The sequence below is a fragment of the Aythya fuligula genome, chromosome 7 (genome assembly GCF_009819795.1).
Source record: "Aythya fuligula isolate bAytFul2 chromosome 7, bAytFul2.pri, whole genome shotgun sequence".
Classification (NCBI taxonomy): domain Eukaryota; kingdom Metazoa; phylum Chordata; class Aves; order Anseriformes; family Anatidae; genus Aythya; species Aythya fuligula.
Genome location: NC_045565.1, coordinates 2,898,554 through 2,916,735, shown reverse-complemented (window position 1 = coordinate 2,916,735; position 18,182 = coordinate 2,898,554). Strand labels below are relative to the sequence as shown.

General features: G+C 43.0%; 1 protein-coding gene across 1 annotated transcript; it reads right to left on the bottom strand.

The window, feature by feature from the left end:
* Positions 1–1,174: 1,174 nt before the first annotated feature.
* NRBF2 (nuclear receptor binding factor 2) lies at positions 1,175–15,005 on the bottom strand. Its single transcript, XM_032191684.1, has 4 exons — positions 14,898–15,005; positions 5,051–5,135; positions 3,419–3,459; positions 1,175–2,713 (listed from the first exon to the last, which is right to left on the bottom strand). Exons 1-4 carry the CDS (start codon positions 14,949–14,951, stop codon positions 1,997–1,999), a joined length of 897 nt encoding a protein of 298 aa, XP_032047575.1. The 5' UTR covers positions 14,952–15,005; the 3' UTR covers positions 1,175–1,996.
* Positions 15,006–18,182: the final 3,177 nt, after the last annotated feature.

Here is an 18,182-nt window from a genome sequence, read left to right as displayed (position 1 = left end):
TTCAGATCTGGTGTTTTGTTTACGCAGCAAAAGGGAAAAGCTTCATAGGAAGGGACAAACAGAACTTTTGTGGCTAAAAGAACCAGAGGTGGCACCTGCTATTCCCCTGCCCCGTTTAGACTCCTGATTCTTTGGCAGAGGTAGGTAGCCAGGCTTGAACTTGCTTCCTTTTCTCCTAGAGCTGCTGTTTGCAGAGACAGCTGCCACGTCTGTGTGCAGCTAACAGCCCTGGCAGTGACCTGAGAGAGATGCTTAAATAATTTGATTTCCTTCCCGTGAGCACATGCCATTTTCTTTGCATTACTTACAAGAACAGGAACACTGCTCTCCTGACTTATCACCTGCAGCAGCCAGCCAGGCAGATGACAGAGAATGTAACTCGCACTTCAGTGAGAGCAGCGGGCTGGGGCTGACCTGGAACAGGCTACCTCACCACAGCTGTGCCGTGGGACCATCTGCTAAACTGCTCCAACAGGAAAAAAAAACTTTTTACCCCCCTGGAAAGACTCGTTTCCTGCTACAATTCAGCACAAGGGACCTCCTCTAATGAACTCATCTTACCTTTGCTTCCATAGCTTTTTCTAGCCTGCAGTCCCTACTTCCCTTCAAGCAAGCACAGGAGACAGACCAGGCATACAGAGGCATGGGGAGAATTTGCACAGCAGTGAGGTGTCCTTGCTGTACTTCCAGGCTATTCTGGAAAAAAAAAAGGACCCTTAGAAAGAGCAAGCTTACCTTGTAACACTCAAGAATGACTTGGAATGGGGTAGCTTGCAACACTCAACACTTTCCATTAATCAGCAACAGCCAGAGCTAACTCGTGCCCCCAGGACACACCACCACCCTCAGGCCTGCGGCAGGAAAGCCTGGGTTCGGCGCAGAAACCAACAGCCCACATGTGTGTGCACAGCTCTCGCAGCACGACTCCTTCATCCTTCAGCCCAGGGGAGCCTCTCTCTGGGCAAACGCACGGTGCTGCTTCCCCTGAGACTTCACCTCTCTCCAGGTATTTAAGCAAGCCATTAGCAAAGTCACTTTATGTACGCGCAAGGCCCTCTGAATTCATCCTAGTCATCAGTGTCTGCTGACGGCTGAACACAGAACTTGAGGTGAGTGTTGTGTACTAACACCATTAGAATAAATCTAAATTTGTTCGTACAGATTTAACACGCGCTTAGTGTCAAAACACCTTGGATTTTATTTTCATATCCTTTTTGAATCAGGTTAAGCTGTAAACAATTTCTTGTTCAATCAAATACTGCCAGCTAGAATTACTTCCATTCATGCATCGCTGAAAACAAAAAGGGTATTTTGCCTTAAGTATAGATTTTTTTTTAAACAATGTCACTTTATACAGAAACCAATAGCTAGATTTGATGCACCCTGATTAGTTATGTAAACAGATAACCAAAAAAAACCTCATCAACAGAACTAATAAGTTGGTTCCTTCATAGAATGGAAATTTAAATCTCTCCTGATTTGAGGTTAACTTAGCCAGGAGTATAGAGTGTGGCACATAAATCCATCTAGGAGGTGTACAAATTGCACTGTATCTGAATTAACAAAGTTATGCATAATGAAATGCACAGTTTAAATTCATGCTAGAAAGCATTTTTCAATATGAAGTGGCAGCCAACTGGCAACCATAACAGTTAGGTTCTGCACCATCATTTATGGCATTATAGGTAACTATTACATATAGCATACTTTAAACCCCTGAAGGATTGTGTTACATGAAACATTCTCCAGGCAGTCATTTGGTTTGAAACATTGGGAGAAAGACTAAAGAGCTTGCCATCTTATACCGATTATGGTACCTTTAAGTTTTATGAAGTAGATCAGATATGATGTGTATTTCACAGTAACAAAGTTGCTTAATGCCTTTTCTCCAACAGTAGGATTGTGTTAGATGTTTCTGCCCTCAGGTTATCATTGTCCTGGTGGTTTTCCCTTTTCTTATTTTAGGTAACTACATTGAGCACTTTTTTCCTGGTTTTTAACTATTCATCAGTCCTTTCAGTATATCTTCAGAGAGTTCCAGCAGAGGGAGTTCAGGGGATGGGATGTCCAGGGGGGGAAGGTTGGGTATTGGAATGTCCTTTGCCTTCCCCGCAGTTGTTGCAAACTTTTGCCAAGTTGCAGCTGAAGAAGTACTTTCCGAGTGTTGCTGCAGGCTCCACAACTCTGACTTCTCTACAAAGTCAGCATCGACATCCAACTCCTTCTCTACTGGAGATTTTTGGAGTCTAGCTCTTTCTGCTTTTAGCTGCTTATTCTCTCTCCTTAATCTCTCGTTTTCAGCTGCAAGAAATTCTACATGCCGTTTCAAATCTGCAATTTTGGTTGCCTGCTCTTCTATTATTGTTTTGTCGTCTTTAGGAGCTTTGCTGCCAATGCACGCTTCCACTGGCTCCTTTTTTTTCTGAAGCAGAAATAATAGCGTATCCGGGTCCCTGTCAAAGACACCCTGAATGTCGTGTAGATGTTTCTCTGTGGAAGGGCTGTATTTCTGAGTAACAGGAACCAAGACATTCTGATCATCAGATTCTTCAGCAGGTGGCTTAAAAGAAGTCTGAAGGTGTGCAGCTGCTTCTCTGTCAGCGTTCTGCTGGGCTTTCAGCTTTTCCTCTCTCTTTGCCCTTTTCCACCTCTCCTGGATGAGCAGTAACTGTTTCATGTGACTATCCCTTTGTAATTCCAGTGATAGCTGAGCCTGAGTAAAAACAAGATTAAACAATTTAATTGGTGATCCTTAATCCACCTGAATATTCATGCAAGTAAAGTTACGTGCCTGTAAATATTTACATAAACAGCATCATAGCATGCCCCAGGGAGAGAAGGAGCCTTTGTTATTCAGACAGTAAATCCAACCAGAAGTGCTTTCTGCTTGTGCAATGCAAGAGATTTGGATATATCACCCAAATTTAATACATCTGCTGATATTGTTCAGGAGTTAACATTTAGTCTTTTTTGTGTGTGTAAATCACTAGCCAGACAGTGATAGTACCCCTGAGCAGACGCACAAGAAGTTTAACTGATCTGTAACCAACATTAAGAAAGAACAGATTCATTTGGCACACTGTAGATGAAATACTCGGCTCCTGTGTCTCAGCAAAATGGCCTAACTGCTTCAGAGCAAAAGTTACCCATGAAATTAGTTTTATCACCTACTTGAAGGCACCTTACAGGCTAGAAACCATTGCCAGGGAACCCCTGGATGGGTTAGTAGCTCTCCCATCCCTGCTCCACGTAAATTTGCAAAAACTCTCAAGGCAGACTAGCATCTCTGCACTTCCAAACCTCCCGGTGTAGATGCTGTGGATCTCAGAAAACAATGTGGAGTACATGAGGGATACAAACAGTGAGGGCACAACAGATACACAACAGAGTTCTGGTGTCCACTACGCTTGGGTCTCACCTGCTCTGACTGGGTCAGCTTCATAGCTTCTGTAAGGTATGCTGCAGAAGAGAAAATTGATAAATGTGTTAGGCAAGGTTATAAGACTTGAATGTTTCCTTAAAAGTTAAAAAAAAAAAGCTTCAGGCTGTTCATATTCTGAATTCCCACATAAAAGAAGTAGTCAAAATGCAAAGTATTTACCAAACTACAGAGGCTGGAAACACCTGCTGTTTCTCAAAAATCAGAAAAAAAATGACTGTAAGATCATGTAGTCTATGCTACACCCTTGCCATGGCATCCTGCTGGCTGAGACTGCTAACCATTTGTTTTTCAGAGCAGGTCGGGAGCTTAGTGTCATGGCAGCCATTTCCAGAAAGTTGCAGAACAACAACTTTTCCCACGAAGGGGAGAAACACAGATAAGGACTGGACTCTTAATATACATGCATTTTAAAACAAAATGTGGTAAGTAAAATCCTCTCTCTCATGATGCACCTGTGTTATTAAGTCATGTTTTAATTATATTCTTGGTTAGGAGGTACAGTCTGTAGTTCTCCATTTTTTTCATTAACTTCCCCTTCAGACCAAAAAATGTGCTGGCTTAGAGGCAGAGCAGCACTTTGGACTTTGACCGTATCTTGCTAGTGCTGAAAATGACAAGCTATAAGAAATTCTTAACCAAATTCAGGTTGTAAGATAATGACACAGAATCGTCAACTGAAGAAAAACAAGAAACATTCAATACCTTATTTGGTTTTGCTTTGGTGTAGGAAATGAAGGAAACCAAAAAGAAAAGTCTGTATATCAGGATATGTGCTATCCCTCATTGCTCTTCCTACTCATAAATACCAATTTTCAGTTTCTCATTCTATGGGGTTTTCTGGTATTTATGAACGGGAAGCAAGAATGCCTGGTATCTAGGCTACGATCTTCAGAGTAGCCACTTATTTTTTCTACACACAAGCCCTGTCACTGGAAATGTCCTACTTATTGCACCAATTAAGAGTTCCTCTTTCTTCTTCTGCCAAGCAGTTGCCACACCGTCAGCCAGCTGAGGGACTCCACCACAAATAATTACGCATGACTAGTTAAATGAACAGGTAGCTGCACAAAGTCTCGCTTCGGAGAGGCTGTCAGTCACCGCATCAAGGCCTGGGATGTGCTCTGCTGTCCTGCTTTGCTTCTAGGGAAGCCGAGCTCATTACTTGCTATTAGCTGTCTTGACTTACACATTAGGAAGGGGAAGTAAATAAACTTCTGTCATAGAAAGCTCACGTATTTGCTTTATCAATAGAAAGCACATTACTTCAGCCATGAAAGAAGCGAAGAAAAAAAGGAAGTGTAAGGCAAAACCAGCTTACAGTAGGTCCCCAACTGCACTTTGTACACGACACAAGGTGTTGGCTTCAACTTGAATCAAGAACTGCCTTAGCAGTGATAACCACCCCCGGCAAAATCAACTTTGGAAATGTCTGATTTCAGCTGCTCGTATCTGAGAAAATGTTTCTACAAAGATTGTTGATCTGGACTGAAAAACAAATTCACATGCGAAGAATAAAAAGAATATTTTGCAAGTAACGAGATGCTCCCATGAAACATGCAAATCCAGAAACTGATTTTAAAAACTGGAATGTGAGAAATTTCTACTCACCAGCAGCTTTTTTGTGACAAGAAATTGCTTCTTCATATTTCCCTGCTGCCAACAAGCGGTCTGCTTTTCTGCTCTGCTGGTGAGCCTTAAAATTAAAAAGAGCGTTGCATCAGTGAGGGTTAACCAACAAATAGATCAGTTTTTAAAGTAATTGGTATATCTAGAAGTCTTAAACTGATTCCAGTTCTCAGGCCTTTATGCTCAGATCTCCCAGTCCCTTCTGAAATGTATAATTTGGTTTCTTTTTTTAATACTGCCTTACAAGGATCTGTACTGTACAGGTAGGAGCTGAAGTTCGTTAACGCAGCAAAGATGGTGTGTACACAGTAAAAGCCTTTGGAAGCTCTCCTCCAAAAGTACATCCTCTCCTTCATAGGCAGCCGTTCACTGTAGCTGTGTAAAAAGACCAATAGGCCACAGAAACTACAAAGAGCTGAAAGTGTTTAGGACCAATTTAGGCAGCAGAATGCAAGATGTTTGAACTACAGAGCTGAAAATGAGATGTTACAGCTTATCCCTGTTCTGCCATTTTCTGCTGCCCCATCCCCAGCAAGCTTTGCTTCTCAGTCGAAGGAAGTGCAAAAGACCTTGGTTGTTTGCAGCTTACATCAGTTCATGGAAGCAGTACAGCCATAGCTGAAGGTATCAAAGTCACGTCCTTGCTGTACAACAGTTAATTCTCTACCAGCATTTGTAAGCTACTAATGCAAACCACCAGGGTAGCCTAGTGTTGCTGAAAGCAAGCAATTGGCGCAAGTATTTGCATATGCTTAGTGAGAAAGAATATTGCATAATGAGCACTGCAGCATTCATGAAAGCGAATCCTTTTGTCGTTACTCTAAGATAGGAACTTTGTGGCCCTTTCTCCAGGAGAAGCTTTGTGGTATGAATGGCTACAAGCACCCAGCCGGCACAGCTGTCAGTAACGCGCAGGATGCACGGCTGCTTCACTCCATGCTGAGTGTGAAGAAAATAGATGTTAAGTACCAGGCACCAGCTCTGTGAAACAACACGAGACAGTTAAGAAACCAAAGTGTTTGTCTGATTCTACATTTTTTAAGACTGTAGTCTCTCAAGACAGCCTTTACCAAATCCATACTGAGGAAACTTAAAGGGGCAACGGAACTGAAGGCCTGCAGACCGCCTCTCTAATTCCATCTCTGCCCCGTAGAGATTCTCTATTCCCTCTTTTCACCCAAACAAAGGCATAAAACACATCAGGCTTTAGACATATGGAGCATGTAAGTCACAGACTCCCTTGAAGCATATTCCAGGAGCAATATAAAAATGACAGCATTTGTCCGTATCCCAAGAAGTGAGAACAACTGGTTCCTAACAGGAATTACACTTTTCTCTGCTCCTGCAATTTTGGTAGAAACATCAAAGGTAAAATAATCCAAACAAGACAGTGACATGATTGTATCAAGTCTAACATGATCCTTGCACTAATATCCATTTTAAAAAGAAAAGTTTCAAAATGCAGATCAATTTCTTTGTCACTTTTGTCCTCCAAATTGACTTAACACCTAAATTGTTACAGTAAGTTCAATTTTCTACCAGAATTTTAGCAGCTCTGACACCACAGAAGAGAATGACTTCTGCAGAAAACACTCTTTTGGGAAACAACTGTTCTTAAGCAATCCCTAGCAGCTATATCACTGCATTTAGACATTCAGCTTTTCTAAAACTGATTTTCTATGCTAATATGGTGAGTATTTAAAAAAAACAAACACACAAACAAACACCAAAAACCCCCTTGATTCTCCACAACAAATACTTCAGTCGCATTCCTCTTCCTCATCTTCATTCAATCCTCATAGCACTGCCAGCACTCATTTCTTCTGCCCCGAGGTTAAATAATCTCAGCAGATGAAGTGTTTTTCTATTGGAAAATCATCTATTTTATGGTCGTTTTCTATGGACTCCTACAAATGACATATGCCAGAAAGAGAAGCTTATTTCCCCTGGGTAAGAACAAATGAGTAACAGCTCATATAGAGCCAACTCCTCGGTTACTCATGGCAGGTCATTCAGTTACAAATTAGCTATGTCATGCACATAAAAACACCTGAGCTAGCTCCTTGCAAAACATTTTTTTTTCAATAAATTGTTATTGGTACAGCTTCTTCTGCAAACTGCACAGGTGGGTCTAAAAGAACTGGCAAAAGGAAACAGCTAGAGACAAAAGACTGAAGAAAGCAAGCCAAAAAGCCAAGGGACTGGTTCTATTTGTTAGTTTCCACATACAAAAACGGATTGTTTTCAAAGGTTATTTTCATATGTTTTAAACAATTGGGGCACGGTCATATTCAAATCACTTAAGCACATGCAGATCATTTGAGGACAGTGAGTTGTTATTTGGTGTGGCAATTAAATTATTTTCATTTTCAATTAGCTCCCAGTGAAGTTCAAGGGAGTCTGAAGAAACTGGGCTAGACCATGAATAAACAATTTAGAAAAAACAAAAAACAAAAAAAACAAAAAAAAAAAAACAACAACAAAAAACACAGATCAGAGATGCTAGCAAAAAGAAATGAGGATTCTTTGACTGCAAGGTCAAAATACTTTTCTTGCTGTTACATCAAAATATCTAGATGTCAGGACATCTCGTCCTGCTGCAGAGCACCAGCTTTCCCTGGCAGGAACAGGATCCAAGGAAAACCAGTGAGAAAGCTAGGTGTTCTCAGCTAGTCATGGGGGAAAGAAATCCCTCATTTTGGATGTTTTCCTGCCAGCTTGACAAGGAAAAATTTGTTAGTTATTCCACCTTGCGAATGCTTGTTCCAGTTAGTTGTCTGTGCAAGGACCAAGGAATTTCTCCCATTTTCATGGCAGAACATTCAAAAGCAGCAGTCTGAAGAAAGTTGTGGTGCTGTTTCCTAGCAGCAAGTGATGAATCCGCAACAGAAGCACTTGCTTAATATGCCACATATCATGGGTAAGCTTCTACATCTTGTCTAGTCTGCTGGTTTATTCTTAGCACTCGGTTCCACTCAGACACAGCATCCAACCATTGTTAGCAAAGCTATTTTGAACTCAGTGGTCTGTATCCCGTTATAAAACTGGCAATGGAAGAATGGGCCCTGTATCATACAGTGAGAAAAACGGCTCTCGAGTCTCTCCCCGGTCTGATGTCATGCTAAAGGAAGGTGTTTACACCAAAGATACTGAAGCTGCTCTGCTGGTCCCTAACAGATTCAACAGGACTGCTTTGATGTTGGTACTGCTGCTGTGATGACTGCAGAAACAGCTGCTGCACAACCGCAGTGGGTTCACGTATCTGATTTCTCCTTCCTCTCCCAGTTGCAGCGTTGGAAATATACATAGGATGTGGTGTAAGAATAATTATAATTTCTTAACAAGCTATGGATTTGGAGGGGGGAAGCAGTTCGGCAACTACTTCCAGATGTCCCTCCCCATCCAGACGAGCAGGAATTCCCAGTAGGCAAATGGACAGGTGTAACAACTTGACTCTCCTAAGAGGAAACAGGTGTGAATGACAGATGACCAAGCTAAAAAGCTTCCTCGAGTTACTCAAAGTATTTGGTTCTGAAGGGATCGGTGTGAGCCTTACTGAGTCACTGCAAGCCCCCAGATGAACTGCAGGAGCAGGTAAGGCAGGCAGCTTTCCTTACTTCCCGGCTGTGGGTGAGATGCTGAGGGATGTTTGTAAGTCGGTACTGATGTTCCCGAGCAGTGCTCCCCTTTGACTCTCCATCCAGCTAACCCAAACTACTGCCTAGGTAACCTCTGAGCAACAGAATCAAAGAATAATCGAATCCCCCTCTAAAGCAGCAGTGTAGGTATTTCTTTGCTTAAAGCTTTCCTTAGCATCCCTAAAATTAATACTTCTTTCCAATCCAAACTAGACAATGGTGCACCTGCAGGCCATCTGAAACATAGTCACGAGGCCTGCTTGCCAGATTGGGTACTACTCTCAAACTTCAAAAAGACACAAACACAGTAACTCTTTCTAGGGAAGATGAACCACTAGGACTTAAAGGATTACCACCAAAGGATCCTAGCTTAGGCTGAGGGTACAGAAGGAGGCTGTTTTCCGGTGTGATTCCACTCGATTGCTAGCTCTTACAGCGCTGAGAGTAACAGTACAAAAGCATGGTCTGTCCTGCAGTACTTCTAAAGGGTAGAGATAGTGCTACTCACTTTCAAACAGGGAAGTCCACCACCCTCTCCTCAGAGCAGTAATTCGCAACAGTCCTCATGTAGTTGAAATAGTATTGTATGTGTTTTGTTGCCCTTTCTTCTCAGAAGGGGAGCTGTTCTGCACTGGACAAAGTCTTGCATAAACTGTTAACCTTGCAGCCTTCTCCCTTAATTTTAAGGGGCTCTTTAGCAACTGACATATTGTAATATGATTATGAATTGCAGGTTACAGTGGTTTACTTCATACAAAGTTACACAGGCAGGAAAACCCAGCTACAGAAGTAAAGGGGCGTGAGCAAATGGGACTGCAAAGAAAGTTATGTGCAATATAACAGTCTGTAAATGCTTCGAGTTGCAACCAAAGTTTGCCACTAATACCATCTATTCTATGCTATGAACTGGATACTAGTCATCTTTGCCAGAAAGGATCAATACCTATGCTCGCTTAATGCTGAAAGCAACAACAAAGGTATTTTTCTGAGAGATGAGGGATCTGTCCAGTGGTTTGTTTCCTTACGGATACAGGGCTGTCTTTCTAAGAATGTATTTAGGGGAAAGGAAGGATCAGAAAATGCACCTTGTTACTGCTTCAGGATTGTACCAGCATGCTGAGTATCTTCCGTGTGGAACTGCACAGCAGCAGGTCATGAAGGCTGGGATGAGGTGGTGCCTCATCGCTTCCTCCACGCACACACAAGTGTCTTTCAAACCCATTTTCACCTGGAACCAGCGAACTTGGAAATGTTTATCATGACTCTTCTATTTTATTTATTTTTTTAAGTAGATGGCTATAGTTTCTTCTTAGACAGTCAGGTCAAGTTTTACACTAGTGTTCTCTCTTTATTCCATTCCACTCCTCGATACACACACACACAAACAAGTCAGAAAATGCTTGTATTTCCAGGCAGTTACACTAAAAGCAAAAATAACTTGAAAAATCTTGTCCTATAACTTATGCTAAACAATGGGAACAGATTTGCCACTAAACCTAAAGAAAGGGCAACATGTAGCTTTATCAACAGAAGCAAACCCTCTTAAAAATACTCCTCGTATGCTTTGGAGAAAGACAGAGTTGACTAAAGGAGAAACAAACAATGGCACAGCCCATTGTGGCTGCTCAACCAATACCACTAGCCGCATGCTAGCTCAATTTTGTATTTTAAAGCCTGTATTTAGCAAGGTTGACAGAACGGTGACTCAACTGTAAATTACCAGTTAGTGTGACTATAGAGCAAAATAAGTATGTGAAACTCATGAGAATGTACCCTCAACATTAAGAGGCTCCTCAGTCACTTTTTATTAAACTGTAAAGATGTTGGAGTTCAACTCCATTGTAAGCAGTAGTATTAGAGTTTAAATATATGGGCAGACACACAGCCAACTTTTTGTCATTTCGCCAACCAGCGTTAATTCACTGAATAGCCCTAATTGACTGTGTGTGTGTTTCCAACCTATCCCAAATCTAAGCTATAATAGATTGGTCTGAGTTCCTCACTGTGTAAATGCAGTTAAAAGATCCGGCACGAAACCACCTTGCACACAGTGCTCAGGCTAGGTGGTGCCTCCAAACCCCATGCAGGCACAGCTGCACTTCTTTCCCTGATCGCCTGCACCTTCAGTAAGCTGTGGTACCCTTTTCCTTAATACATGCTCAGGTCAACCTCATTCTCTTCCTCTTGGTCCGTTTAATATGATAAAAGCACTATATGCTTCAAGTTGGTTTTCAAAGCTGTTTCACATCCTTACAGCTCCCAGCTGCTCTAGTAATGCTTTTCCCCTCCGGATAGTGCTGCAGCAGGTATATGCAGGTCTTGGTAACTGGAGGGTATAAGCTAAAGGAGAACGGTCCCACTGCCCTGGCAATAAAAGCAATCTGGGTTCCTGTTTGCACACTTACAGCCCTAAACTACACGGTTCAGATGACGCAGCAACTGAGCTACCCTCACCAGGGACAACTGAACCAGCACCACAAGTGTTTAATGGTGAACAGGCCATCTGTGGGCAACAGCTTCCAAGAGGTGGGGCAGAAAGGCTTCAGCGAGTGCTTCAGCCTGCTGCTTCATTTTGGCCTTTCAGACTTGTGTTAAGCACGCTTACTCGGAGCTGAACCGTGTGGCTCAGTGATCCACATGTACCCTGCCTGTGATGCCAGCGTGACACAGCAGAAAGGAACTGCTGGTAGCTACCCAAACAGCACGGAGAGCAGGGAGGAAATGATGCTTCCTTCTGTCAGCCACCTGTAGCTTAGTCAGTTACGTTCCTGGCTGGGAGCTCCTGCAAGGTGTTAGACCTGCTACGTGGAATAGGCTCGTGTTGTGCCTGAGGAGGAATGACATGAACACGGTGTTGAATGACCTGAATACCACGTTGCTGGGCCTTTCCAAGGAGGCCAGTAGTGAGCAGGGTGTGCAGCTGAGCATCCCCGGCATCGCCTCAGTACCACCACTCACTTTTCTCAGATGTGCTGCTGCCTCTGTGGTTCACACCTTACACTGCCTTCACTGAAAAGATACCCACATATGTATCATGTATAAAGGGAAAGCCAAGACAGTGCTGCTATTACCATGGTAAAAACAGACTTCGCTAGGCATGTCTATATGAGACTCTTCCACTTTCACTACCTAAAAGCTTGTTTCCTCTAGTCTGAGTTCAGAATTGAGTGTATCTGCCTTTCTGTCTTTCGTTTCTCATAGAAAGAGCAAGCATAGCAGCTTTCAGGTTATGCTTTATTAAAAAAATAAAAACAGGATTCAGTGCGTGCTTCTATAGATGAACATGACTTTTCTTTTGTTTCCCCCCACCCAAAATAAGAGGTACAGGGTGGCATTAAATCTCAAACACGTTGGTCCACATGGTGTCAGTCCTGTGGTCTCTGGTAAACTTTCACAGATGCCTTCTTTCGCCCTTCCCCCTCCCCACTCTTCCATATTGCATATTCTGCCTGCTATTTTCCCCTCACCTAGATGTGGTATTCACCTCAGTTACAAACCATTTGTTAATGTAGGCCACTGACTGGCAGTATATACATTGTTGTATGATTTTCACTCCGGCCACTAGTCTGTGCTTTCTAGTTTTCAGCAAAACTGCTTTTCAAGTTACCCTTATATTTCAAAAAACTTACAGAAATTAGCATTCACCAGATCTAGAACTTTATCTTACTATATGCCATAAGAAATGCTATGATCTTGTAGGAGAAATACAAGGTAGATAGATGCGGAATGGCTCCTTAGCATGTGTCCTACAGGAAAGCTGAATACCTACACAGTGGTATTAAACTGAAGTCCACAGAGTTACGAGGTTCTGGGTGCTGGGCTCCATTCAATAAACAAGTTTCCTGTTTAACTACTTGGGGCTGATAATATTTGCCTCATATTTTTACTGTGGTATTTCCAAGCTTCTGGTGGTCACCCGTGTGCTGCTATGCTTCTGAAGTATGGAAAATTCTTCAAAGGTGTCAGGCAGAAAACTGTTTTTTCTGTAACAGTTTTTAGATTTGTTACGGAATGCTGACGTGTCTTAATTTACAGCACTGAAAACCAGTGTTCAGCTGGACTAGATAACCACTACACGGTTGCCTGCAGGTGCAGGGACTGCACTTAGCCTGTAGCAGTGTGAAGTTCCCTGGTGTAACCTAAATACTGTACTCACAGGACTGAGGAACCGGCTTCCCTGTTAGGAAAAGGATCAGGGCTTTAACCCATTCTTTTGCAGTTAGATGGCATTTGTCTGCAAAGCATACAGCACCCTGTGCAGGTAGGAGGAGGGCAAGAGTAGGAAAGAAGGAAGGAAGAGGGCAAGAAGAAGTGCCTAAATAAATGATCGGGTATCAAAGTTCCCCAAAACACTTTCCTAAGGTGCTAATAACTGGGATCACAACAGACTTGGGAAGAGTTGTCTCAAATTATTCCTAAATGAAGTATCGCTGGATACAATGGATACCTTGAGGACAGCTCAGTGGAAAATCAAATTGGCGGTTAGTACTGTAGCACAAGCCCTGGAAAGGTTAAGAGAATGAAAGGTGGGGTTAGACTGCATAATTATCTGTTAAACAACAGCAAACCACAAAAATAAGTTTAAAAAAAAGTCTATGAACTGAAGTCCAAACTCTAAGATGGGTACATTTCTCACCAAAGTCATTAGACTTGAGGGTCATCTATCAAAAACTCAGTTAAATAAAACAAACATTAAGTTGTAGATACTAAGAAAAACCCTGGAAAGCAAATCAGTATTTGTCAAGTGCCACCTACAGAAGGAAATCAGCAAATTATGGAAACCAAAATTTAATTAAACTTAAGAAAAAGAAACATCTTGAGGCTTTAATTAAGGCCAGATACTTAATCCAAATTTCTTTAGATTTCTGTTCTCTGAAATATAGATAACGTAACTCAAGTCAGCAGAATGTGTGAGGTATGGCATGCCACCTGTAATTAGGAAAGCTAAGCAAATAGTGAAATACGTAACTGAAAGCCACTAACGTAAGTGATTAAGTGCAGTGGGTGTGCTACATGTTGACAGAAATGGAGACATTAGGACACTGCGAAACTACTAGGGATTTCTTGTCAATTCAGATCCCCAGGAAAATCAGGACAGTACCCCTGCTCCCAAGTATCCAAAACTAGATGTGAGCTTCAAAGGACAAAGTGAGTGGAATACAAGAATTATAGCAAGTTCTAATCAAAATTTTTAACTCTAGAGAAAGCCATTTCACTAAAATTAGCAACCACCAATGCACTGAAAGAAGGAAAATATCTTGTACTTAAGACAAGAGTCATTGTTACCAGATAAATAAGCCTAACTGTTAGTGTACATGAGACCAATTAATAGCTTAGGATTTTTTTCCTCCCTCCTGTCCAAGTGGTTTGGCATCTCTGGAAAAAGTTATGCTTTTCTGGTCCACGTGAACTAGAAGAGATTTTGAGGAGAAGCAAGGAAGTACATGACATTGAACATTATCAGGAACTTAAATGAATATTCTTACACTGGAGAATTGGCACCTCCCCTGAATGTTGTTACAAATATGAAATTCATCTGCAGAGAGGGACGGTGAATAGAAGAGCTTGGGGGAAAAATAAGTTAGTTGATACAGCCTGAAGACAGCGAGTTTTTCCACATAAGATCCATGACTGCATTCTGCAGCAGTTTCAGGAAAAGTTTGAGTGTTTCGGGACACTTCTTAAAACGGAGCAGGGACATACGTGCTGCCAACTTGGTCACTTTCTGTGCAGGACTATATAAAGCAACCTTTTCCTGTATCGTCCGTTATGTCAAAGTGCCTTGATCTTATTTTTAGCCTGGTGCTAGACAGGTGTGGTAATGGCACTCTACTGTTGTGGTCAAAGGATCATCTTTTCGGGCAGAGGCCAAGCTTTAGTCACGCACTTGTCACTCATACTCCCTAGTGCGTGGTCCCAGTAAAAAAAAAAAAACAAAAACAAAACAAAAACAAAAAACAACACAAACCTGTTAATGGGTGATATATACACAAAGCTGATGCTTACAGCCACTTACCAGCGAATAGCAGGCACCAGGCTGGCTGAAATACCTGGCTGGCTCGCTGTGGGGGCAGGTGAGGGGCAGCTCTGCCCAGCCCAGCGCCTCAGAGCCGCCCGCCGCGGGCCCGCGTCCCCCGCCCGGCCTCCCTCAGCCTCAGCCCCGGCCCCGGCGCCGCTCGCCGCTCACTCACCAGGTTGAGCGGCCCCTCCATCACTTCCATGGACGGCGGGGGCTGCGGGCACATGGGCGCGGAGGCGGCCTGCTCGCCGCTCCCGGTGCCCCCGGCCCGGCCCGGCCCTGCCCGGCCCGGCCGCCGGCGCCGCTCCGCCCCCGGCCCCGCTCCGCCCGTCAGCGGCATCTCGCGACAGCGCGAGAGGCGGGAGGGGCCTCGCAACGGCCGCCCCAACCGCCACAACGGCCGCCCCAACGGCCGCCCCCGCCGTGAGGGGAGCTGTCAAGCACCACAAGGGTCATGTGGGGGGGAAAAAAATAAAAAGGGGACTAAAAATAAAAGGTAGAGGGGGGAGAGTGAGGCACCGAGGAAACAAGAGGTGAAAAAAAAGCGAATTAGCAGCAGGTAGAAGAAGTGCGTTGCTCCCTTCACCGAAAGGGTTGTGAGGCACTGGAACGGGCTGCCCAGGGAAGTGGTGGAGTCACCATCCCTGGAGGTCTTCAAAAGACGTTTAGATGTAGAGCTTAGGGATATGGTTTAGTGGGGACTGCTAGCGTTAGGTCAGAGGTTGGACTCGATGATCTTGAGGTCTCTTCCAACCTAGAAATTCTGTGTGATTCTTTGTGGGTGGGATCCGCAGACGTGGCTGGCATCTGTGGTCCCTGAGGGAGCTGCGTGGCCGCTGGGCTGGAGCTCGGAGCCGTGCCCCACACCATGGGGACTGGTGCTGCAGCACGGCGATGCCTGCAGGGAGCGTCCCCTACACGTATGTGGTTAGACTAGACGGGCTCTTCAGGAAGATACTGGGCTAGTTCCTGCTCTCATTTGCAAGAATTCATCCATCACTTGGTTTAATTATATATCACCAAGCCAGATCCTCTGTAGTTCAGAGTGGTTTTGACCTGGAGCCCTGTTCCTGAGTAGCAGATCGGTGGAGTAGGCCGGTAGCAGTCATCAAAGAGGTAGGGCAGCAGGAGAAAAAAGGCTACATGGTGCTTCACTGGTGGCGTTTGGACACACAAGATAATGCAGCTTAATTGTTTTTCTTGTACCAAATGCTCATGGTTCCCTTCTTCCTGTTAGCTCATGTCCACACGCAGACATGCACGCACATGTACGCTCAGGAAGAGGTAACATTTATCCATAGGAGTACAAATCCCATCTTGACCATCCCATTTGTTTGCTGTTCCTCTTTGTAACGACAAGCCCTTCCCTATCCATACTCCCATGCCGCCTTGCCTTTTTCTCTCTCTTGCCATTAGTGCTACAATAAGAAAAAGTCTGCCAAAGGTCTTTACATTTGAGCACGTGACTTGGTTGTTCGATTGTTAATGAAGTTGCACTCAGTTAATGTGTCACAGTCTACTGATTTTCTTATGTCTGCATGTGAGATCTACACACTTAGCTGGTTGATCGTCCTTTTCCATGCTGCATTAATCCAGCAGCAGATTTTGATGATCTTGCTAAATACTATGTAGGATGAGATTTTATATACACTGGCAGTTAAATTGCATACTGTCAAGCTGTTAGTTCTAGCCACTCTGTGAACTCTTTTTCTCATCTTTGCTGACAGAACAGCAGATTTTTTTTTTGTTGTTGTTGTTAAAATCTATCACTGATCTGTTTGTGTATATTTTTGAATTTTGCGTAAAAAGTTTGACTCATGACAGGTAGCTGCACAGCTGTTTTTTACTGCGTGCTCATCAGTTCTCCATAAATCATACCAATTTGCCAAAATAGATCATTAGGTCAAACACTTTCTTAGAAATAAAACAAACTAGTTCTGAGAAATGTTTTCCATTACTCCTGCTGCTGGCTCAGGAAAGACATTTTGATTTACTGGGTTTTAAGAGACAGTCGATGTCCATTTCAAGGAACATTATCTTTGGTGGAAAAATGGAGTAAAACGCTGAGCCAATTTACCACTTGTGGAATGGGAGCTAAAGTAGTGGGGAAAATTCTGTCAACAGGATAAAGGTTTTAGGAGCCATATTGCTGAGGCAAGCCAGCATGTCACAGCGTGCCTGGTGTTCAGGTAGCCAGCAGTGGTCATTACTGTACTTTCAGTGAAGCAGGCAGTGACTGGAAGCCCCTCAGAGGACCCAGCAAGGCCTCTTCGCAGCTGGGGGCTGTTGGCAGAAGTGTAAATTGGGCATTTTCCTTGACATCTGTGTTTGTTTTTTGGTTTTGTTCTCCTAGATATCTGTTGTGGTTTTAGGTCAAAAAAATGAAGGCAGATAATACAAAGAACCCTGACAAGTTTATTTTTTTAAATCTTATGTTTTAAAAGCTGCTAGTAATATGCAGTTTGCTTCAGAACCATCAATGTTGGTGTTTGCAATGCTGTATTAAATGTAATTAGTTCCTACTGCCTTTTTTTTTTTTTTTTTTCTTTTTCCTGATGAATAGCTAGTACTTTTTGGCTCTGGCAAAATGAAAATATCTTTGTGCTCTCATCCTTTGAGAAGCATCATGTTGCCAGTTCCTGAAGCTACTGTGGAAGGCAAGTAAAGCCTTGACAATCATCTGTCTAATGTTAATTGTAATGGGAAATAGTTCTAATTATTACTAGTTCAAAATCTAAATTTGTATGGAAGTTCTCCTTAGCTCAGAGGATAGTCTTGAAACACTTCATAGATTTTTATCCAAAATTCCAAGATCCTGGACTACCGGATGTTTTATGTGCATTCCAGATTGTCTGTGCTAACCTGCTTTGCACCGGGCTGAAAATGGCTACCACTCTTTGCCAGTATCTACAGAGTCGTTCTGAAAGATATGAAGTTGCCCTCCAGAGAAAACAGAACCACAGTAAGTAGTTTACTCCATTATCTGTAAACTCATCAATGAAAACAGGGTGATTATTTCTTTTCATTACCATCTTTTCTGTGTTTTGCATGTTTTGCTCCTCCCTGGAGGCTGCCTGGGAATATCATGCTGACTGTATAAGTATAAATTAAATGTTTGTCTAAAAGAAGAACTATTAAAATGTGATTCTGGGCAGGATGTGCCTGTCAGCAGGAAGCTTCCTAAAATACCCTGTGTTTTAAGAGTGGAATTTTAGAGTAGGAGGGAAGTGTAGAATTGCTATTTACCTGTCTGATGCTGCTTTTGACACACATGATGAGCCAGCTTCATTTGACTGTCACCTCCTTAGGAGGCAGAATTCCTCAGCCCACACTTTGCTTAGCATTGACTACTTCTTTATTTACTCTTTGTGCCTTTGCATTTTATCTGGACTGTGCATTTTCAGTTAAGCTCCAGTTAAAGACAGGCTGCTCAGTCATGGCATTGTAGGAGGGCCCA

Coding starts and splice junctions, on each gene's coding strand:
- NRBF2 (XM_032191684.1), bottom strand. CDS start 14,951: ATGTGCCCGCAGCCCCCGCCGTCCATGGAAGTGATGGAGGGGCCGCTC. Junction 3,460..5,050: donor TTGTCACAAAAAAGCTGCTG/GTGAGTAGAAAT, acceptor TCTCTTCTGCAG/CATACCTTACAGAAGCTATG. Junction 2,714..3,418: donor AGCTGACCCAGTCAGAGCAG/GTGAGACCCAAG, acceptor GTTTTTACTCAG/GCTCAGCTATCACTGGAATT.